This window comes from Stegodyphus dumicola, chromosome 5 (genome assembly GCF_044657685.1).
Source record: "Stegodyphus dumicola isolate Sdum_Otavi_A_Nest chromosome 5, ASM4465768v1".
NCBI classification, from domain to species: domain Eukaryota; kingdom Metazoa; phylum Arthropoda; class Arachnida; order Araneae; family Eresidae; genus Stegodyphus; species Stegodyphus dumicola.
In genome coordinates this window covers 106404458-106430063 of record NC_140772.1, presented here as the reverse complement: position 1 = coordinate 106430063, position 25606 = coordinate 106404458, and the positions used below count along the sequence as shown (strand labels likewise).

Sequence of the window (25606 nt, the reverse complement as noted above, 5' to 3'; positions counted from 1 at the left end):
ATAAGCCTGCACACCTCTTGGGAGACTTAGCACCAGTTTTTGATAGGTGGCCATAGGAACTGACTTCTTAGTGTTCATCACAATTAAAGTAAGTGCTGGCAGTGAGGATGTTTGAGTTGGCTGGCTATGTAATAACATGTGTTCTAATTCATACTAAAGGTGTTCTGTGGCATTTAGATAAGGGTTCTGAGAAGGCCAGTCCTGATTTTGAACACCCATTTCGTTAAACCATGCCTATGCAGGTCTCAATGTGTGAATGGAGCAGTTATGTTGCTAAAGGAGAAATCAGCCTTTCCCGAAATACTGCCGGAGTTGGGAGAGCGGCATTGTCCAGAAAGTCCACATACATCTCAGAGTTCATATTTCTAACCACAGAAACTAAAGGACCGAAAGAGCTAACTTTTTCCCAATAAAATGTATAAAACATTAAATTCAAATTTTAAAAAAAAAGGGGGGGAACAGAATTGTGAAGGATGATTTAAACCACACGATTAAGAGAAAGAATGTGATTTATTTTATTTCTCTCGAGGAAAATCCTTAACAAATGTTAATAATTTGAGAGGGGGAACTCACAAAACAAAAGATCTAGTTTTAGTAAAAACCATTTGTAGAGTCATTAGGCTAGTTTGGAAGCAGAAGATGCGAAATGAGCAATGCCTTCGCCGGGACTCGAACCATGGGCCGAATATGCACCGAGCATGGTGACCACTACATTATGAAGGCAGGAGAATTACCTTATATACTCCCCCTTTTAAAAAGCAACTGGTGATTAGGGGACCCAAACGACAAAGACCCGTGATGGAGAATCATTATCCACCACCTTTCTAGTTCGTACACCACTGTAGAGACATCAGGTTTTTTTGAAGCAGGAAAAATAAAAAAAACGAGCAATGCCCTCACCGTGACTTGAACCATGGACCTCTCAAATTCGTGTCGAGCGTGCAGACCACTCCACTACAAAGGCATGCTAAGAAGGCGGAAGAAATACCTTATACATTTAAAAAAAAAAAAAAACTTATGCCTACGGAATTATTGCATAACCCTAACAGAATTGTTACTTAAGCAGATAAAAGTGACTCATTTCATTTCACACAAAGCTGTTTTGGAAAAAAATGAAATTTTTATAATAAACAGAAAACTGTGGGATCAGGAATTAAAAATAAACTGGATAACTCTGTAAGAAATTATCCTAAATACATTGATTTACTTTAAATGGAAAGGAAATAATGTGCAGAAGTTTTCAATGAATGAGCTAATAATTCTGAAAAAAATCACTTTAAAAAAAAAAAAAAAAAAAAAAAAGCCTACTTCTCAGGCATTAGAAATTAAAAGTTCTTTTAGCAGTACTAAACAGGCCAAATCAACAATATTTTCTTTCGCATTAAATATTGGTCAAAAGTTCAACCTTAAAGCAGTTATGTGCTTTTATTTAATTGCCAAACTAATATTTCTGCCCAAATGTTTAGAATCATTTGAAAATTCATTAGTGGATTGTGTTCATCAGTGAATTTCTCCATGCATAATGAGTGCACGGGCCAGTTTCCCTTAGAAGGTCTTTCACGAAGGCATCCCTTCCCTTAGGCAGCTAGCCCTCGAGGCTTTGCCGTAATCACATAATCCAATCCTAATTAAATCACCATAGTGTAAAATTTCCCAAAGCCAAAAAACAACATGCAAATTCAAAACTTCTTACGTTTGATGAAATATTTTAGTAATTTATACAAAACTATTCTAAAACTGCTAAACCACTGATTGATATAATATTCCAGAATTTAAATTCAGACCTTAACAAAAACAAGATTTTAACAGGCTGAAATAATGTTCTGCCTTTTATATTTTCAAATAAGGAGCACCACTGGAATTGCATACTGATGCAAGCAGCCATGAGTTTGGTGCTGTGTTGTTCCAAAACTCTGAAGATGGACAGTTACATCGTATTCACTTCATGAGGTAGAAGATGGCCTTCGTCCCCGAAAATGAAGTAAAGACTATCAAATTGTGAGCTTGAAGTTCTAGCTATAGTTGAAGTACTGAAGAAATCCAGGAACCATCTCCTGAAGTCCAAAATCAAGATAGTAACAGATTGCAATGCTTTCAAAAAGATTATACGTTGTAGTATTTAAAAGTTCCCAGACTGAATATATAACGTAATTTTTTTTTGCAGTAGTGTGACTACAAGTGCGTTTTTGTGTTACTATGTTCTCCCCCTTTTCTAAAAGTGGTTTGTCCCAAATCACGTGGCCGAAAGCTCGCAGTGACAGTGCTTTTTGTAGGCAGGTGCATACATTTAGTAACAGGCGATAGAATGAAATGGCGTTGTTGAGCAGAGAATCAATATCAAATTTTGTGTTCGCATGGGAAAGAATGCTATGGAGACTTTTGAAATGTTAAAGCAGTGTACGGAAGTGAAACATTATCGGGAATGCAAGCTTTTGAGTGGCATCATCATTTCAGAGAAGGCAGGGAAAGTGCTGAAGACGACGAACACAGTGGCCGTCACGTGACTGCGCACCAATGAAAACATCAAAAAGGTGTCTGCGGCAGTACGCGCAAACAGGTAGCAAGCAATTTGCCAAATAGCAGAATTAGTTTTGATATCAGAGGCAACATGTCAGCACATACTGACTAAGGATCTTAACATGCATAGGGTGTGTCAACACATATTTGCCCACATATTAAACATAGACCAAAAGGGAATTCGAATGAAAATGGTGAGAGACTTAATCTCGGCTGGTGACAAAGATCCTTCCCTACTTGGCAAAATTATTTCTGGAGACGAAAAATTGTGTTTTTTGTATGACCCGCAAACCAAGAGAGCATCAGCAATGTGGAAATCACCACAATCTCCATGGAAGCAGAAATTCCGCCAAGATCGTTCTAAAGGAAAGGTCGTAGGTCTAACATCAAAATCCTGCATCGTTAAAGTCAATCTGGAAGAAGAGACCAAAAATGTGGGCTGAGCAGTCATGGATGCTGTTGCATGACAACACTCCTGCTCACCAACCTCTACTCATCAAAGACTTTCTTGCAAAAACAAAAACAACTGTTTTGCCTCATCCTCCTAACTCACCTGATCTCGCACAATTTCTTACCATTTCTTAAAATGGCAAGATGCTTGAAGGGTTGTCGATTTCAATCTTCAAGTGAAGTGCATCACAGGCTAAATTAAAGGACATGGCCAAAAATGAATTCCAGACATGCTTCGATGAACTTTACAGGCACTGGCAAAAGTGTGCTGTTGCACAAGGGTCTTATTTCGAAAGAGGATGTGTTTCTGAAATTTAATTCATAATATTTTTTATGTTATAGACTCAATCCGGGAAATTTTGAATTTTACCTCCTATTAAAAAATACCTCATTCCCAAAGTAGCAAGATAGGCCTTACTTCTGAAAAAAATTAATTACAAAATCATTCATAAACGGAGTCAACAACTGTAACACATGGACATGGTAAGTAGAAATGTTGTTCTAACGGATACACATTCTCAAGGAAAAGTCACAGTAAAACTACAACAGACAAAAATGGCATTCTATACAAGTACAAAAATGATTGTGAACCTTTTGCAATACCTGGGAGAATGAAAATAAAAATTATCCATAAATCCATAACGCAGGACATTTGCATTGGGAAAAAATGAAGATTTGTTGACGACGTCAGTCAGGAGTAATATAGACAAAAAGAAAACAAATTGTTTATTTTACGATTGTATGACTCAGACAGGTGCAATGTAGTGATGACTCTTTCTTTGGAAGAGAAGAAAAATATCTTATTATAATAGGAAGCATGCTTTAACTATTAACAAAAAGCAAAGCATTTATTGCGGAACTGTTCCATTAACCCTTTCGGCCCAGTGTGTCTGGTTTGGACACATCTAAAAATTTCCTTCTGCACGCACAAAAAAATTGAATGAAAAAGGATTTATAGGTTACTCTGAACCTTCTTTATTGATAGTAGATGGCAGCTCAACACAAACCAGTCCATATATTTTAGCCATGTTTAGTTTTTTAAGACCTTCATTTTTTCAAAGAAATCTTCCAGACTTTTTTTAGGGTATAAAAGGCATTGTTTGAAAAGAAATTTCTATGTTATTTTTTTGGCTGTATGCTAATCTCCTTATTCTATATCAGTTTTAAATTTTTACCTTGAAATCTTACCTAAAATCAAACGGTGAACCCTGGGTTTGCCCATACCAGGCTCACCGATAATCTAAGACAACTGAGAGTCTGCATTCTTTGTTTCTCCGCATCTCATCGGTCAGTTCATTGACAACAATGCTCGTTTCAGCACTCTATTTGAAGCTCTATTCAATCAGTGTGCTCACTTTGGGCACACCCACAAAATTAAATGATAAGGGCTATCTTCACAAAATTTTACTTGTGTACTCCTCTAGGCCTAATTAGACTGCCTACCTTTTTCTTTTTTAATCAAAACTCCAACTTTAAAAGGTAGCGTGCCGGAAAGGGTTAAAAAATTAAATGTTTGGGACTGAATCATATTTTTTGTTGCTTTTGTTTTGAGCAGCAAAAAAAGGGAGAGAATAAATAATATTGAACCACAGTCTACCAATCTAACTAATCAAAGCAAAGGAGGGTATTTTGAGGGGGGACAGACTTTTACTGTCTACATTGAAAATGAAAATTCAAGGCTACTGGTGAGGGCAGTTTTAAACACAGGAATACAGAAAAGTTACATTTCAAAATACATTGCAAAAACCTTGAGCTTTGAACAGTATTGGAAAAGAAACACATGGACTTTTTGGAGGCCAAAACGTGACCTCAGTTCATGACAGATAAGGATTAAAATATGTAGTCGAGATGAAAAATTTTAATTTGTTATGGAATACAGTGATCAGGAGAATATTTGTTTGGGCATACCTAGAACTAATAATTATAATATTTTACAAGAATTGAAAAGAATGGATATATTTGTAATGGATTCTTATTTAAATAACAAGCTTCATTTTTTCAAAAAAAAAGATGCAAATGAAATTCATGTTTTATTGGGCTCTGACATTGTGGGAAAATTATTGACTGGTAATGTAAAACAACTTTCTGATGGACTCGCTGCAGTAAAAACGCATTTACGACTGACCCTTTTTCAAAATTCTAAATACGAATACGACTCAAAAAATTCAATGTTGGTACACTCTTTGCTTACAAATAACAGAAAACAGAATAAATAACATATTTATGGGAACTGGATTGATTAGGTTTAAAAGATCCCAGTGAAAAGCGAACGAAATTAGAATTACAGGATCTTGCTTTTAAGTATTTTGAAAACACGATATCTGGAAATGAAGAAGGCAGATACATCCCTTGCATTCCATAGATACAAGGCCATGCAAAACTTGGAGATAGTTTTGACTTGGCTGAAAAAAGATTGACTGCAAAACTTGGAGATAGTTTTGACTTGGCTGAAAAAGATTGACAAGTACTGCAAGATCTTTGAAAACTATGAGAAGCTAACTTATTATGAACAGGTGTTCGATGAATGGGAAAATGAGGGCATTATTGAAAAGTCAACTTGAATGAATCTAGTAAAACTGGGAAATTTTACAGCTTATCCCACCGACCAGTGATTAAAAAAAACTCTACTAAAATTTGCCCAGTTTTTGATGAGTCTGCTTGACAGAGAAGATTTAGTTCTCTCAATGATGGTCTAGAAATGGGCTCCAATCTCACTGAAGTGATACATGCAGCTCTGAATCGTTTTCAATTAAGAAAAATAGGAGTTATATCGGATATTCGAAGAGCCTTTTGAAAATTGTTCTACATGAAAATAGTAAGAATTTTCTACGCTTCTTGTAGTGGGTGTTGCTTTCAGCATTTCATGCAGCACATTTTTATTAGTGGCAGAGCTAAATAATTCTGTTACGAGCATGGACTCAGTTGAAGAACTTGAGACATTCCGAGGAGATTTCAAAGAACTTTTAGCTATGGAAAAGGTTGATCTATGGGGTGGTGTCACAGAAAAGTGTGCAGACAAAGTTTTGAAAGAAAAACTGACCATCAAAAAGCAAGATCTATCTGAACTACAGGTATTGGGGCTTACATGAAATTAAGAAGATTCCCCATCTGTCACATAGAAAGAAAGTGTCAAAAGGAGAAGTTATTACAAAAAGAATACTGTCGCTGGCATATCGAATTTTCAATCCAATCCGAGTCACTTGTTCTATCACTGTAATTCTCAAATTATTATTACAGGAATATTGGAAGTAGAATCTTCATGGCATTCTAGGTTGCCTTTAGATATAGAAAATATATTTGAAAGTCAGAAAAAACAGCTTGTAGACTAAAAAACGTCAAAATTCCCTGAAGACACTTGAACCTTGACCTCAAGAATGCCAACCATTCGTTACAAAATTTTTGTGATGTTTCCAAGCTGTCCTATGCTAAGTATGTCTTTCTGCAAACAGAAATGGATGCAGAAATAGCATGCCCATTGATTCAAGTGAGACTGAAAACAGCACCATTAAAGGGAATATCAATTCTAAGGTTAGAGTTATTAGCTTGCACTATAAGGTATTTCTCCCGTCTTCTTAGCATCGCTTCGTAGTGCAGTGGTCCATACGCTTGGTGCATATTCAAGAGACCCGTCGTTTGACTCCCAGTGAAGGCATCTCATTTTTCATCTCTCCTCCTTCAAAAATACCTAATGTCTCTACAGTGGCACCTGAATTAAAAGAGTGGTAGATGATGATTATCCACCCCTAGGATTTGGCGAATGGGTTCCCTAATTTCCATTAGCTATTTAAAAGGGAGAGTATATAAGGTATTGCTCCTGCCTTCTTAGAATGCCTTCGCAGTGTAGTGGTCAGCACGCTTGGCACGTATTCAAGAGGCCCGTAGTTCCCAGCGAAGAGGACTCGAACCACTTTTTCACTCCTGCTTCAAAAATACCTAATGTCTCTACAGTCTACAGCATGACTGGCACAAAGTTTGCTGCATTAATAAAGAAATGTTTGCACATAGAAAATGTATCATCATCCTCTTTGGTCAGACTCTATGGATGTTCTTTACTCGATAAGGGACGTTCTATGGGTGATGTTCGTTGCTAACAGAGTGGAAGAAATAAGAAGATTATTGTCTAAGGAAAGACGGAAATATGTACCAGGTGTACTGAATCCTGCTGATCTCCCATCGAGAGAATGCTCTGTCAAGACTATCATCAAAGGACATTGGTGGAAAGGGCCTTCTTGACTCATAAAACCAGAAGAGGCGTGGCCAAAATTGGAATACTTTCCAAATATGGAGGTAGTTAATTCACAAAAGAAGAAAACTATTTGTAATGATAGTTTCTGCACCAATGCGAAGAAAAGTAGTACCAACATTATTCTTCTTATCTTAAACTTGTATGAATTACAGCATGGATAATTAGATTTTTAACAAAGATGAAGAAAATAAAAGGTCATAGAACAACAGGGAATTTGAGGACCAACGAAATGAAAAAAGCTGAACATACATTGCGAAAAAAATCTCTTCTGAATCCATTTTAAAATCTGTTTTCAGAAAAAGAGACCTTTATTCTGTTCATATGTACAGATGTCATGCAAAAACATCGTTACATAGGATTTGAGAGTGATCAAAATCGATATTTTCATTGAAATATGATACCTGAAAGTTTTTGAGATTACGACACTTCCTTTACTTCATACAAGGAAGTAATAATATAATTATCTGTTCTTTAATCCATCAATAATGCTCATTTTTTATGTTCTTTCCGTCACCGCTTCCTTTAGAAATGAAATTATTCACATAATTTTTCTCTTATAAAATTAATAAAAATGGGGGGTGAAAAATATGAGTAACTAATGACAATTATATGCACTTTCTATTATAAATAGGTGATTGCAAAAAAACTTTCTAAAATAAAATACTACTCACTTTTGAAATTTGAATAAATTAAATATGACATGAAAAATAAAACGGTCATATTCTGCTTGTAACTCTGGTTTAACTAAATTGCCTTCAGACCAGTAATCAGATACATAAAATACAATGTGCCTGAAAAAAAAATCAATTTATATTGCAATATTTATACAAACTATTAAAAGCTAATTTTTTAAGTTTCAAAACCTTTGAATTTTTTAAAATACAGAACAATTTTTCAGAATGAATTCAAAAGTAAAACTACAAAAACAGTTTTTCGAAAAACGTTTTTCAATAATGTAATGATAACAATAGCAATAATTAATTAATCTAAAATTCTTTTCATAAAATTTAAGTAAATATACATCACAATTGTCAGATTTGAAATACGAAAAACTGGAAGTGTCTGGGAAATTTTTGCATCTCAAATTTGACTTAAATTAACTTTCTATAATGCATTTCTATATTTACCATATATACCCGTCTATAAGTCAACCGCCTCCCCCACTTATGAGAAAAAGTTCTGGAAAAACAAAACTTGTCACATAAGTGCTGCCGCCAATGCCACCAATAAAATAGCATGCCAATGTTTTTGATAAAATTTCACTAATTCAGAGAATTTTTGTACATTTCCACTTTAGCACATAATAAAATTTTAAAATGTATACAAAATTTTCACAGAATTTTATTCGAATCCTTCAAATTCTGATTCAGAGTCAGAATCGCAAAATATATCCTGAAATTCTTTTTCAGTCACTGGCAAGTCATCATAAATTTCATCACTCAGGTTCATCACAGTTAGTGCCATTATCTTCACTTGAATAAATTGCATCATCTTCTGTGCCATCCAAGTTACTGAAAATGCAAAACTTTTTGAATGATTTGATTCTCATTTCAGCTAGAATCATGTCCCAAGCATCTTTTACCCACCGTGCAATTAAAGTTATGTACAGCTTTCTAATACTGCCACCTTTGATTTTAGTAAGCAAATCAGATTGTATCCATTCCGCCCAATACTTAGACATATTCATCTTGAACCACTTATTTATGCTGACAACTAGTGGCTTAAAATGGATATCAGCCCTCTTGGAATCACAGAAAGTGTTGTTTCTTAACTTTTTGCATGCTTTTTTAGCACTTCAGAAACGATGTGGTCAAAACATATCTAAACTCAAAAGGGAAGGTTTTCCTAAAAATGCGCGTGGCTTCTTTTTGCACCATACATTTTGAAACCAGTCAATCATTAGGGTGTTGTCCATCCAACCATGTTTCTGGGCAAGAACACCTGACAGATATGCAGTCTTTTTCGGTAATATTTTTCACTTGAAAACAGACATGGGAGTCATGCCATTTGCTAAACAGGTTAAGAAATGAGTTTCTCCTGGTGAAATGAATTTCTCATGCCCAGTTTTTTTCACATGAATTGTTTTTCACCCATATTATGAAAAGCAAAATTTTCAATGAGATCAAAAGGTCATCGAGCTTTCATTTTTGTTTCCTATTTGGGACATTTCAAAATTAGTTATTTTTCTTTTTCCAATCACGCACTTTTCTAATTTCTAATAATTAATTCTAATAATTAAGTTTATACTAATTTCTCTTAGAGCTGACTTAATAATTTCTGTGAAATTTTGGTACGATGGCATAAACTCTGTCCATAATAATTAACAAATCTCGTTCACTGATGTTGTGAAGCACGAAAAGTTACTTACAGGAGCAAATTTTCCTTCTTTCACGACTTTCGTGGCTCGTAACATATCGCAGTTTGAGTTCCTACATAACCTTGCCTTCTGCTGTCTAGAATGCAGTCACTTAACACTTTTTTCAGTTCTGGGAAAGGCATAGATCCATGATGCAGGCCCTTTTTAGATTTTGCTGTTTTCTTTTAAATGGACATGTTTTCCCTCCAATTACGGATCAACTCATTCACACCAAACTTATGTGATACAACAGAGTTGTTGGTACTTTCTGCAAATGAAGCCACTTTCAGCTTGAATTCTACAGTGTAAGATATTATATTCTCTCTTTTGCTTTATACACCTCATTTGCAGGGAATGCTTGGCTCTGAAAAGAGGCATTTTTTGGAGATTCCAATAAATCAGAAATCACAAAAAATGAAAAAGTAAAAAAAAGCATGTGTATGGTCAAGATAAATAAGATGTAATCAATGACAATCAAGATGGTTACAGTTACTGATTCGATATGGTTGTATTAACTAAAGAACATCTCGCAGATATCGATCATACACATTGAATTAGTCTGTGAAGCCAAATGATGAAACGAAATTTAAAAAACGAAAGTAATAAAAAATAGAAAGAATAAACAAACAGTTTTGTATTTTCTCTGTATAAATGATATAGTTAATAATCAAGTTTGTTGGTGCATCAGAGATAAGTAAAGCTGCCACCAAAAATTTTTCTTTAGGATCTGAGTATAAATTTTCGACTTATATGTGGGTATATATGGTAAATACATATAATATGATTCGTAAAATATATTACACTGCTGTATGGATAAACTTAGCATTATATCATACTGATGTAAAATAAAACACTAACAGATTAAACATTACTTAAATCTTCAAGGAGAGTTGCAAAAATGTCTACAGTAGATTAAGATAAATTAGATCAAACATAAAATTTAATAAGAAAAATTATGCTAAAAAACACAAGGAGCGGGAAAACAAAATAAGCAAAATTTCATTCTTTGCATGGAAATTTTTTTCCTTAAAATTAAAGATTGGGAGATTCAATGATCTACTGGCATAGGAGATATGATGAAAAATTGGCAGAATTGGCAACTGAAAGGAATATAATAAGACTGCTTGCATTGCACGGGTGCTGGCAATCCTACAACTTTCCCTCTGCATGTGGAAGGTCAAGTAATGCCTCGGACTTTCAATATAAGTTTCAGCTGAAGTTTTTGCCTGTTCAGTTCTCATGTGTTTTATTGCATTGTGTCACAGCAATGGAATATTGGAATTTCAAGCAACATTATGTAACAGTTTTATATGAAGTTTTCAGAAAATGCAACTAAAACATAGAGATGGATGTAGGGACGGCACACTTTTTAATTTCATAACTTCTAAAGTAACACATGCTTATTTTCAGAAAACTGTGAAACTTTTAATGAGAGCTAGTTTGGAACATCTTATACACTCAAAAAAGACAAAAATCTAATATGAGTGAAGAATCTTGTGCAGTTAGATCATCATATGATAACAAAATTATGATTCGCAATGATTTTAACTAGAACCACTGTACAAAGCATAAAATCTTAACTCAGAAAGAAGTATATGGAAGTTATAAAACTAGATTGGTTTAAAAAAATCTCGCATATCAGCAGAGAAAATTTAAAAAAAAAAAAAAAATGCCTGAATTTTCTGGAGTGCATACATAGTGATATGAGTTTCCTTAAAAAAGGAATAAATGAGGGCAAATTCTGGATTTTTACATACAAGTCAAAAATTCCAAAGCTACAAGCAACACATATGAAGCTCACCTTGTTTTAAAAAAATCTTATGTGGACACCACATGACTTTCTAAAACAACCTATTAAATTATACATATTTTTGATGCAATTCATTTAAACTTTTTTTCTCAAATTTCATTATAGATATATTTCTCATTCAATTAATTCAGCTCTCACTTCGTGGCAAGGCAAAAATATATAAAAACTCAAAGCATCTTCATTAAAAAATTATAAAATGCAGAAAAATATAAAACACCAAATACAGTTATAACAATTAAAATAATTTTTACAATTAAAATTAGAGTTTCTACACAAAAACAAGCAATTTGTCCAGCAAAGAAGGCAAATTTTTCAGTGCACAAAACTGAAAGTTTACTTTTGATCCAAGTCGGCAGGTGCAGAAACTAAATTCACTATTCTTCTAAGAGTTTTCAAATATAAAGAAATGGTGGTTTTGTTAGGCTTAGTGGAACTTAAAACAATTTTTAAATTGCTGATAATTTAATTCTACAGCTATTATATGCAGATTAAATAAAAGCTTAAAAACCTTAACTGGAACAAAACAACAATGTAATTCGACCACTTTTAAAATAAAAAAATGCACAATTTGGCAATATATAAGGGGAAAAAAACTGAGCTCACCAAGGCATGTAACAGAGTGGGTATACATATATCTATATATATACTTTTGGTGTGGCCGATTGCAACCAAAAAAGGAAAACAAATATACAAAATTTCATACAAAACTTAAACAAAATATACAAATAAAAAATTTCAATGTTCTGAGGATATTTTTTTTTAGTTAAATAAGATAAATACATACATACAGACGTCACAAAAAAATCTCTTCTGAAACCATTTTGGAAAAAAAAAGAGTGTTTTATTTTGTCCATACATACAGCATACTTGCCAACCTATGACACTCAAAAATCAGGAGATTTTTCACAATGTTAAAAAGACTTTTTAAATGATAAAAATAGAGTTTTTAATAACGAATTAGCTTTAAATAGTTACTAATTCTTAAATGCAAGCAACACAAAAATACCTTACACATAAAAAACATTTTTATTACTTGCATTGTTTAAGGACAAAAAAAAAAAAAAAAGGACACTTTAATCAGTTTTCGTACAAATGTTATGAACAGTGGCAGATTTTGCTTTTGTTAAGAAAGAAACTTCATAATTTTGTTCATAGCAATTGCCCGGTGGGCATGCTTTCGCTAATAAAAGTTTTTCTAATGCGTCATCACTAATATTAGTTATGCAGCTGTTGGAACTGTTTTAATTTTTCCTTCCTTTTAGAACTCCTTTCAAGATAATAATAAATATTAACAATGTGTTTATCCACATTTATTGGTGAAGAAGCTGCCCCTTTTTCAGCTGCTAAATTTAAGAGGTGACAGGTGCACCTCATAATCTGCAAATCTGAATTTTCCTTTCTTAAAATGCCTGCAACAACAGTTTTCAAGCTTATTATTACGGGTGCATTATCGGCACCAAATGCTAAGCAAATTATCCAGAGGGACTGCATTTTCTTTTAAAGTTTTAATAATTAGCTGTGCTATAGTAAAGCCTGTCAAATCTCCTTCTAAAGTGGGGACAGAAAGTAAACTGCACTCACTTTCTGAAGACTCTGGATTAAAAAAAGAAATAATTAGTTTTGAATTGGTATTATTGCTTCCATCTGTAGAGAGGCAGAACGGAGCTGTTTTAATGCAATCAGTAACTGAAGATTTATTTTTCAATTCCATTTCTTTAACAATGCACCTGTTTTGGTCCTCGCTCTTGAGTATTTCTTAGCGATTTCACTATCGGGAAACATTTTTCTAAATAAAGCTGCAGCGTGATCCGATGCATTCAGTGGCAGTAAAAGGCAGATAACAGACATTCTGCAATAATAACTTTTCGGTCCTTTGTTTCCAAAGAAAAATTTAATTTTTCGTTTTTTTCAAAACAACTCATGTTGTCTTTGTGTTTTCGTGTACGCACATGTTTGAGAACATCCGCCCTTCCACCATGCGAAATCAACAAATCGCAATGACAGGCGGTACACATCGCAAATTTATTACATTTCCTTGGGGAAATAATGGAAGGAAAGTCAACTGTGTACGATTTTTGAAACGTACACGAATATTTCACCTTTCTCACAGACATAACAAAAGATGATAATTTCTAAAACTATTTCCCGAAGGCACGTGTACTCACACAGCTCAGGACAAGATGAACGAAATAACTAAAGAACATACAGCTAACAGCTTTGAGCTTGCTTTGTGCTCATTGGCTGATATATGCCAGATGACACGCAGTGGAGCTCGATGCCCATTGGAGAACTGGAGAACGACGTTTCTGGATACGTACGTATATGCTCTCACTCACAAAGCAGAAATTCTCATCTGATTCGCAAGGTTTTGTTAATAGATATAATCTAGATAAAATTCAATTGCTTTCACACGTCTAAAATCACTTTTTTTTTTTTTTTTTTTTTTTTTTTTTTCTTGTTCATATAACGAAGTATTAGCCAAGTTCCATAAAAATCGTGAGAAATTTTAAGAATAAGAAAAAGTCGAGAGAAATATATTGTAAATCGGGTTGGCGGGAGAGTGGTTGAAAATCAGGAGTCTTCCGCCTAAATCGGGAGAGTTGGCAACTCTGATACAGATATCATTTAAATGGATTTGAGAGCAGTCAAAATAGATGTTTTCGTTGAAATTTGATACCTGAAATTTTTCGCATTTACAATACTTCCTTTAATCTGTACAAGGAAGTAAGAAAGGCAAAAATGAATAAATCCAGATTCAAATCAATACTAATATGCTTTTTTCAAAAGTGAGAGGATACTCTACAATGAATTCTTGCTTCAAGAACAAACTGTAAATCAATTACATTTATTACATGGAGGTCCTAGAGATTCCAAATTGCTCACATGCAGCCTAGATTGCTGCACTATGAGGATGCCAATTGTTTCTAAGTTACTGTATTTTTTACTGAAAATAGCATTTTGGCAACTCTGTAGACTCATATTTTCCAGATCTAAGACTTATATTCCCCTTTTCTCCATATTAAAAATTCCTTTGAAAGATCATTATTTTCACATTAAGGACAATAGCTGAAAAACTAATACACCAGCTAAAAGTGATTCTGCTTCAAGGACTATAAAAATTGAAACTGATATCTTTAAAAATATGTATATTTCCAAGGCAACAAACCCTTTCTATGGAGCTACACACCTGCAGAGTAAGAACACAGGAATTTCTTTTGTAAGAGCAGAGCACAATGGAAAATATATTAAAATCAATTTTGCATCTAATGCCTTGTAAATACTTATTTGATTTATTAAAATATAAATACATATTTGAATATATATGTACAATTCTACACAATCAGCAGTGCAGAGAAAAGAAATGGCATAATTACCTTATCATGTTGCAGACATGTTTAATGGAAGTCTCAAAATTTTCACTGAAGAAATTTTCTAATCCTCCAAAAAGGACATTTACTAGGGCAGTGGAGAAGGCAAATAATTTCAACATCATCTCCTCAGAGGGCACTTTAACGGCGAGACTCTTATCTATGTTTAAATAAATAAGAAAGAAGGAGCAAAAGTATTATAAATTAATCATCAACTACAGCAGGGGGGGTGAAGAGCCTATGGCCTAAGTTATATGTAAATGTTCTATTTCGGCAAATATTATAAAAATTTGAATTAACGAGGAAGATACATCCAACACCAATATGTATGTATCTAATGAAAAAAGATTTCTTATCCATAAACTACATCATGATAGAAGAGAATTCATACAAAAAATAAATAAAAATGTGCACAATAAATGAAACTAAGAAAAAATTCAAATATACCATCAGAAGAGAGCAGTATATGTTCATATAGCCTAGCTAAAGGAATCTGATTGAGTAAAGATGTAACATCTTCATCAGACCAATCCCTTGTAACTTCAAACATATCCTCCTAAAAATGAGAGGATAATAAAACAAAAACATCAATATACTAATTACTATTAATTATTACTAACATAATTTTGCTACGAAATATTAATAATTAAATTTACTAGATTATTGCTATCATTATTACTAATTATTATTATTAATATAATTTTAAATCTATATCAGAAATAACTAAGATTAATTTGATAGACAATTCTGTTAGATCAGTGGTTCCCAATATAAGCTCTGGGTGAACTTCCTGGGACCTCCTCACCATTCCGGAAAATAAAATAAATAAAAACTGAATGAAATTAAAGAATATGAAACAACTCATAGAGTCAAAATAAGAAATTTAAAAATTCCATTCTGAACCAGAGAAATTCGTTAAACCAAATTTCCTGTCTCCTCTAACAGACGATGACAGGACATTTCTTGGAACTGCACATTCAAGAAGCTTCTAGTTCAGTCTCAAGCCTTTGATAATTTCTGGAATCTCCTTGAAACTTAGACCCATATAAATACATATGGCTAGTCAAACTGGAGTTGGTTCACTGTGAATGTTCACTGCAATAAACTAACTCCTCATCAATTTCTTATGAGTTTTCCATGCATAGTTTTTTCTGAGGTTTTATTGTGTAATTAGTAACTTAAATACATTTCTGGGGGAAAAATGCCACTAATTTTATGCAAATGTCAAAGCATCTTCTTTGAAGAAAAATGCTTATAGGAAAATGATAATTGCATCCCTATTACAAAAATCTTCTCAAATGAAAAATAACATCAAGATTTAAGATAAATATATAAAAATATTTAGATGTACCTCAAAGCTTTGAAAGAGTCATTTGAATTTTATTTTCTGATAGTTCAAGAGAAGGTATTTGAATAACGCTTAATGAGTATAGAAATGTGTTCAGCATGAACAAAAAATTATTCACCATAAACTCAATGGTATGCAAGGTCTTATAAATTTGACATCTCGCAGAGCTAAAAATCACATCTCAAAACTTACTACTATCCTACAACCAAAATAGTCTACTGCTATTTTGGTTGCATACAAGACGAATTCAAGATCTTGTCTGAGAAAGCAAAATCAGGTTTCTTGTTATTCTCAATTACACGTATCTGTAAAACATGATTATCCACCTACACAGGCACCAAAACAATGTCCAGAATCTGCATCGATACAGAACAATGCATTTGTTGCATTTATCAACAACTGAACCTAAAATTAGAAAACTGCACACAAAAATGCAGCCACTGGTTTTTCATCAAACATGTTTACATTTCTTTATGTTATCTTTATATTTAAGCCTACGTGTACTACAGCTGCAGAATAGCAGAATTAAATAGTAACTATCCTCTGTAATGAGTAATAAAAATAATGAATGATTATGCATCTGAATTGAATTGCAAGTAATGATTAATTTTCAGGAACCAAACCTATCATAATGATGTTAATGATACTCTCAGCAATAATGTAAAATTTTTTTGTTACAAATTAACCTGTACGATATGGGATCTACTAGTGCAGGGGTTCTCAACCATTTTTTGCTCCATGCATCCCTTTCACCATTGCTAGATGACCATCCCCTCTTCCTCTCAAAAATTTGAAAACAACATATACATTTATTTAAATTCAGATTATTTTTTAAAGTGTTTTATAAATTAAACAAGAAAAGAAAATGTTGACAAATACCAAGACTTAAATAAAAGTAGTTTTTTATATTCATAAACTAAATACTTAATAAGTACCATATTTGCCAGCATATAAGACGCACTTTTTTCTTTGAAAATATGTCTGAAATACGGTATGCTTCTTATACACCAATATTTCATATCTAGAAACTTCCTCTGTTCAGATTTATGCAATTTTTTTCTTGTTTCCTTGCGGAGTGTGGGCATATTACAGCTACGAAGAGTTCAGTGAATGTACATGCGCTGTCATTGTCGATCATAGATGGGTTCGTTTAAACTTTACAATTCTTGTGAACAACTTTTAATTATGTGACATTTCTACTATTCAGTTTTCTTTAATTTCTTGGCAAGTTATGGCTCAAAAACAACGTCGGCATTGCTATAACATAGCAAAAGAACATGGAAACACTGGATGGTACAAAGGAACAATTTGTTGTATGAGGACTCAGATGCTGATTTAGAAGAGCCATATAGGCCATATCTTATAGGCCAATGTGTTACATCCCCTTTCCCCTAGTTGAGAACCCCTGCATTTGAGGAACTGCATTCTAAAAAGGGTTTCATGAGTCAAAAAGTTTTGAACTTTTAGATCATACAATAAAATAATTTTGGAGTGACAATTTACAATTACTGTAATTTTGTTACATTAAATTACAGTCACCTGCCCTTTTGCATGACTTTGATGGATTTGGTTGATATATGAGAGCATGATATTTAAAGTAAGAGATCCTTATAATTTTGAAACATATTATATTCCCATGCATAAGACAGTTTTATTAATATGATGGCTGTAATATGTGTTAAGTAGTAAAACTATGCATATTACATTCATATTAATTAAACATACATATTCTATTATACAATGCCCTGAAGTTATTACAACCAGTTTGTCTAGTTTAGTGGGTGAGCCAAAAAACTGACTACATGTCATGTTAAATGAGCATTCTGAATATCAAATCTAAATGTTTTTTAAACTTCTAAAGCATATTTTTAATGGGACGTTTGAGTATCAGTTCCATTTATATCAAGTACTTCAGTAATATTTTATCACACACAGATTAAATATGCCCTAATTCAGCTATCAGTAGACGTTCATACCAATTTATGAGATTTTGAAAAGTGATTAACCACATCATTCCATTCTTCTTTATCAAAGTTAAAATCTATATCAGTTTCACTATCTTATGACATGATTCTATCATCTGAACTACAGAAATCTGCTTTCTTGGAATAAGTGAGAATTGAGTTATTACTTTAAGGTAAAATCACACATGGCATCCAAGGTCAAAATTTGATGTTTTTTCTTCTTTTGAAAGCAGAAAAACTTTTCAAACTAAACTTTCCCAGTGTGTGTGTGTTTGCATATCGATGATGGAGATCACACGGATGTGACATGATGTATAACCAATTTTTTTAGTTGTCATCAAATTTACTTAAAAAGATGGTAAAAACATAAAAAGCAAGTATGCCCTTTTGCTACTGGTATAAGAGTATTGAAACTTTTCATGTTTTTGATGCAGCATAGTTTAAAGAAACAGCATATAATCAGAGATGAAAGGTTCTTGCCCCAAAGTTGTTACAAACTAGAAGCACACTCGGTTTCTTCTTGTTATGTTCCTCACCATAGTATACAGCTGCTCTGACATCCAAAGGCCACTAAATAAAAGCAAATTCCAAAATTTTAAATTTTTCATTCAGAGAATTAGACAGCTTGAGTCACTACAGTATTTTCTAATTGAATCCTTATTTTTTAAGATTCCTTTCAAGACTGATTTTGGCAACTAACATTTATTATTTAAAAACTATTTTTTTAAATGCCACAGCTTTATCTCCTGCCTGAATTACTTCTATTTTAAACAAGATTAATAAAACTTTACTTTTGGGTACCTTTCTAAATCTTAAATTAAAAAATACTTATGGGATGTTGAATACATCTGTTGGAAAACAAATTTCCTAAACAGTTCAAACCTGGCACTATAGCGGTAATATAATGTAATGAAAAAAAGATTATTGTATATGACACAGGTTTAACAAAAAAATTTTCAATGCCTGAGAATTGTGCTTCAAAGTAGAGCACATGAGTGATAGAATTTCAGTATTATTTTCCTGATCTTCAATCTTCATGTCAGGACTTGGAAAAACAATAATATAATTGACACACTTGTATAAACAAGATTGTATATCTCTAAACCATTTTAACAGTACTGCAACTGTGAAAATGATTTAAACACATTTAACAGCCATTACAGTGGTTGATTTTCAGCAACAGCTAAATTAGAAATACATTCTAGAAAAAATATTTGGACTTTTTACCATGTATTTGGTATTAACTGCTTTGTTGCAATCTTAAAATACCTTTTAGGGAATAATACAAGAAGTCAGCATTTTGAGCAGATTTTTTACAAATTTATGCACAGAAAATTAAATTTTGCAATAAGTTTTAATGAAGGTGGAGTATGATTTTGAAAATAATGTTCAAAAAATAAGTAATGAAATATTGGAAGCGTTATCTTTAAGCTTTATTAACGATATGGTCTAAAACATTTGGAAGAAAAAAACAACAAGAATTCAGGGTAAAATTGTATTTATTAATAATCAGAATTTTTTCAAAGGGCCATTTCCAGAAGGCACTTTTTTCTTTTGGTTCAATAATTATGAACTATTGCTCTGGTCACAGCATTCTCAGAAAAGGCAAGTCACATGCCCGAAACTTGAAATACTTGAATTTTGAGTTTTATTATTAGTAGTTAGTTATCAAGGCATTTTTGATAGAAGGAATGAAGTGACATCATCCAGGACAGCATATTATTTCATGTTGTAGTGCAAATGCAGTTAAAATCACTTGAACATTTGAACACCGCATTTTGAACAAAGAAGCTTGGATTTTTTATCGAAAAAGATCCCTATCAAGCCTCAACTTGTTTGCCATATTTCTCACCATTTGACCCCACTATCTCCTCTTATCAAAATGGTTCTAAGGAGTTAGTATTTTCTGATAATTTAAATTCTAAGGAGTTAGTATTTTCTGATAATTTAAACTATCTAAAATGGTGTGACAACCATTCTATGACATATATCAAAAGAAGCATTCTCTCAATTGATCCATGAGTACCACATCTGACAATCCTCGATCATTTGGGAGAATGCTTGTGCTATATGCTATGATATATGTTAGTTTGAAGGTGACTTGACGATGCATTTTTGTCATTCAAAAACAAAAGCCCTACATGCATTTTCTACAAAGACTTTCAACATAGGAGTTTTTAACAATCTTCAACAAAACTGCATTTCGTTCATTTTCAACAACCATTCAGATAATAACAGAAAGCCTTATGAATAATAAATGTATCCTCAGAAATAGAATAATAATCCTTACAATTCCTTATTATGGATAATAAATATATCCTTACAAGTAAAATAACACAGAAATTCTATATTAATTTATATCATGTGAAGTAAAAATATTAGACAAAACAATACGAAGAAAATAATAAATAATACTCTGCAATGAATTTTTTTTTTTAAGATTGGTTGGTTTAAGTGAAGTACAACTTGGCCATCTGTGATAGAAAAGCTAAATTTCATGCAGCCTTCTAATGGAAACTGCTCAAACAGCATAATTTCAACAAGCATTAGCATAGCTAGAGCTCTTGCCATCTGGGGTGGTTACTGAATTTTCCGCTCCAACAGCAATCCCTGAATTTCCCAGGCCTCATATACAAACAATTAACTAAAAAAAAAAGGAAGGTCAAAAGTTTGTAAGACTTTCACTTAGTGTAATTCTCAGTTACTGTAGAAAGTGACGAATCTTAAGAATTAGTTAGCGAATAATCGCTTAAGTTCGTGTGGCAAGAAACAACAAGATGGAAGGGTAACTAACCCTGCATTATTCCAATAAGATTTAACAAAACTCCGTCTTGGAGTGTACAATCAAAGCTGACACTTGGGCTTGAATTTAAGAGACTAAAAATTAAACTAAAACTAAGATTATCTAAAGAAATATAGCCGAAGCTATCAAGATTCAAATCGAGTTGGCCCCTTAACTTACTTGACCACGAAGCTTAGCAAGGGCCTGAGTACGGCCGAGCGTAATAACAGCTTAGAGAGAGAGAGAGTGGCCAAACGGCAGACGTGCGTAAATCAGAAACTCTGATTCTCTCTAACTCTGCAAGTAAACTTCCCGGTTTAAATACCGATCCTCCTCATTAAAATTCAGAAAGATTCCAAAACTACGTTCTGGCTGGAAGTAGCAAGTTGATGTTAAGAATTTGACAGGAAAGGAATTTAAAATTTAACTGTTAATAAAATTAACATAATCCTTATAAGTTTTTATATTTTTTTTACATAGCTCAGAAATTGATTTCACAATTTTTTTTTTTTTTTTTTCAAGGGTCTCAATTCCTAGGAGAATATTCTGCTCTCTTTCAAAATCATTTTGAATTTATATGGTTAATGTGCAAAAAGAATTCCTTGGTGACCTCTGTTTTGGATTCTAAACTCAAACTTTAAATGCAGTGCTAAGCAGCCTTTCTTTACAGTCTGCACACAGCTAAAAAGCATACAATCTTAGAAATACTATTTGTTGGAAATTTCTCTGCATGGAAATGGAAGAAAGATAAAGGATAAAAAATGTTTTTAATAAATCTAAAATTTAAATTCCTGTGTTTTCCTTGCTAACAACATTTGTAATTATTTTCTTGTAATAATTTAAAACATGTGGAATGTAATGCATAAGAATTCATGTTAGGGAAAACATTCCTGACAGGGTATTTGAAAACAGTGTATTTATTTATTTTTGCTTTAACATTATAGCATGAAAATTATTTTGAAAGCTATCACTGGTGAACATATAGCTTTGTTTATGTCAAAATGTTTCAACACTTTATTATAAAAGAATTCTTTTTCTTTCATTTTCCAAAAAATTTTCCTTTTGTTTATCCCTTTCTCTACGCACTTCCTCCTTGTACTCATACTATGTTCATTTTGGATTTGGATTGTATCACTGTAGACCCAAATATTACTAAAGTATCTAGATAGTATCTCTAAATCTAGATAGTATCTCTAAATCTAGATAGTATCTAGACTATCTAGAGACACTTTTGTAACACATTAGAAAATAATGACAACTTACAGACTTCAAGAGAGGAAAATATATATATTGTTACAAAATACCCAGCTGCAGTAAGATAGCTTCTCCGCAAAGCTGATTTAGGGATTTTAGACAAGATTTATTTTATTTTATGTTTCATTCCTCTTGAAATTCAGTTACTTTATTCATGTTTTCTTTTAAAAAATGCCTTGTAAACAAGCACCAACTTTATGGCTACTGATATTCTTTACCGAAACTGAAACATTGCAGACTTTCAGGTTTCAAGCAACATGAAGAAGAAAGCAGAACTGCTTGTGTATGCCAAAACTTTAGCTGCCGAATGTTTGAGAAGAAAAATTTCTTAGACTGGATGTTCTCCATGATACAGCTCCTATCACAATATAGTTGATTGATGATGAAATCATTTTAAGTATATTAAACCCAGCTAAAATAAATTCAGGTACTGAGTATTATAATGAAAGTGAAGAAGTAAAATTTTGTTCACTGAAAGTTAAGTACAAGGCAAACAGTATCTAGACTAACTAGAGACACTTTTGTAACACATTAGAAAATAACGACAACTTACAGACTTCAAGAGAGGAAAATATATATATTGTTACAAAATACCCAGCTGCAGTAAGATAGCTTCTCCGCAAAGCTGATTTAGGGATTTTAGAAAATGGCAATGGAAGGCAGCATTGCAATATTTGGCACCAAATCATCCATTTGGCGACAGGCAACAAAATTGCCGATATGCCATTGATGGATTCTGGAAAGAATTCTTACAGGTTTGGCTCAGAATGTTCTTGAAGGTAAGCCAAAAAGCTATATAAATCCTGCCTGTACACGAGTCAATCGTGAGTCTAGTGTCTCGTTAGTGGATCCTGAAGTGCATCTAGAGTGTGAACTGCCGAGTCTATCGAGTCGATCGTTAGTTTAGTGTTGAGTTGGTCATTGAGTGTATCGCGAGGTGGTGCAATGCATCGCGAGTTGTAGCATGAAGAGTCTCGAGAGTAGGCCGAGTTCCGAAAATGACTGAATGGAGTCAGGAATACTCTAGTGCTTTACCATGAAGCTGTCTTCATCACTATAGCCCGATAGCTGTATTGCTGATTGTTTCAATGTGTTTTTTAATGACTGTAAACATGTTTTTGGAGCTGTCCTGCGCAATACAGGTTATTAAATTATGTTTTCATTCTTCATCAAGTGTTGTTGTTAATCACTCCAAATCCACAAACCCCTACATAATAATACAACAATATATGTAAGAAAAATAAAGACTAAATAAAGACTATGTAAAAGATTAAATTAGCAACGTAAATTTTCCTTCTCAATTCTAAAAATAGTAACCTCTCTCTGCACTGTGTCATTTCTAGATTAATCCATGTCATATGACTCTTACATAATTCTTGTGATGTAAATGGAACTCAAGCAGCCAATAGTAATTTTACAGCAATAGTAAACTATCCAATCAAAATGCACTGAGAACCAAAACTCAGTCAGTCTACTGAAGTAAGATTTCAACCTGAACATAACGCACTTGCTTTTTACGCTTTGGCCTAACTGGACTGCAATCTGTCTGTTCCTTGTTTCTTAAGCCCCATTTCCATTTGTGCATTACCAACGTACAGCGTATTGGGAGAAACGCACTATGCAGATGGACAACCATTTATGCTATTGCGTTGGATTTATGCTTACGGAAGTTCGGTGATCAATTGTATTCATTGCCACCACATGTTTCTGATTTAACTTACGGGATTCGGACTCTTATTATACTTAATTCGACGTTACTAAAATTTTTATTTCTGCTTATGAACTGTGAAAGTAAAGCAAGTTAGAAATTTTTAGATAAGTATGGTTGTAATGCATATTATGAACATCTCTAATTGTATAGAAGCTGAAGTATATTTTAAAAATTTCTTTGCGTTTCTAGAAGCCTTAAATATTAACAAAATAATATATAATTAAAACTAAAATGTACTGTTATTGCAAAACAAATAAAAAAGTTAAACATATTTAAAAATAGCTGGTACCTTAAAAATACAGAGCACATGTGAAGAAAGGTTCCCAATATTTACACAAAATTTACTATGTTTGTATACCACTTGACTGCTATGTGAGATTGTATATTTTCAAAATATGCCCAATTTTGGGGAGAAAACAGATAGCATAAATTTCTTCAGTATCATCTGGTTAATTTATTGGCAATATCTTTCGTTTTAAAATGCACTATGCGCAATTATGCTTTATACATAATCCATAAAATATTCTTTTGAATTTATAAATTTTAAATTCATAGCTTTTTATAGAAGTTCTGAAGATAAGCTTTTTTCTTTTTATATATGTATATATATACCTACGGTAATGCCTAAATAAAACGGAAATATTTAATTAATTAATTCCTGTGCTTGGAAAGGACTGAATTTTAAAGCAATTATTATAATAAGATTTTTGAAAAATGTTTTATTAAAAATGTTTAGAGCATTAATACTGTCTCATGTTGACTGGTATTGAAAGTTTAGAGCTGGAAACATCCCAAAGTCTCATCACATGTACATTCACATAAAAGTGAAATGAAAAAAAAAAAAATACTTTTATATATACTGGGAATATGCTTAAATTCACATTATATTATAAATTTCAAAATACATTCTTGAGGGAAAAATTTAAATATATAAGAGCATAAACAGAACATTATATTTAATGCACGTAATAATAGGAATAAATTATAAAACACAAATACAGATCAAATTGGAACACGGAGCTAAGAAAGTTGAAAACAGGGTGAGAAAAGGGTATGAGATACGAACTCCCGACCCAAAAAGTCACTTGCTTACCCTCAGCTTTACCACTACACTATCACCACACTCACATGATAAGCAATTTTGGCATCAAGTAAAATAATTTTTAAAACTAAATTTTTTGGTCCTATTTCAGTGTGCATCTAAAAAATTCATCAGAGTTTGTTGTTCACCTTCTAGGACATTTCTTACAAAAACATTATTAAAGCGGCGTTCCAACTAAAGTTAAATGGACTGCTAAATATATATTTCAGGTGCTTACTAGCAAAAAAGGTATATTTATAAATAGAGAAATACAAATTTAACGTACTCTTTAATGCAGTGAAATATTTAAAAGGCTATAAAATTTAATTTATAATTAGCATTATTAGTTTTTATATGTTTCAAAAGAAAAAATAACAAATCTTTTAATGCCTTATCTGATTTGATATAGTCAGGCATTCATTTACATTAAAGGTTAATGTGTATGCAGGTCTAGAAAATAACTCTCAGGACAAATTTTGCTATTTCACAGACTTGGAATTATATTTCTTGCTCCTGATTTTCTTGACAGTAATTACTGCTTACTGCGAACTAGACTGTAATTGCAGTTATCTAATTTTTCTTTATCTTTTAACTAAATTCAGCTGATTGCTGCCTTTTTCAGTATGCAGATTTCTCACTATAATGTTAATTCAGAATCACTTTTTAGCAAAACCTTCTTTCCCTGAGCCAGCGTTCATCGCAACTTCTGCCGCCATTAG

The 25606-nt window shown here is 32.7% G+C and overlaps 1 protein-coding gene across 2 annotated transcripts in view; it reads right to left on the bottom strand.

Annotated features, from left to right (window-relative positions):
- Positions 1 to 25606, bottom strand: part of Epg5 (ectopic P-granules autophagy protein 5) — a 342575-nt gene that overhangs the window by 232612 nt on the left and 84357 nt on the right. For both annotated transcript variants that reach the window (XM_085816957.1, XM_085816958.1), the window contains exons 10-12: positions 15195 to 15303; positions 14754 to 14907; positions 7885 to 8004 (exon numbers count right to left, since the gene is read on the bottom strand). In XM_085816957.1, the coding sequence (XP_085673083.1) occupies positions 7885 to 8004; positions 14754 to 14907; positions 15195 to 15303 (383 nt within the window). The remainder of the gene's footprint in view (positions 1 to 7884; positions 8005 to 14753; positions 14908 to 15194; positions 15304 to 25606) is intronic.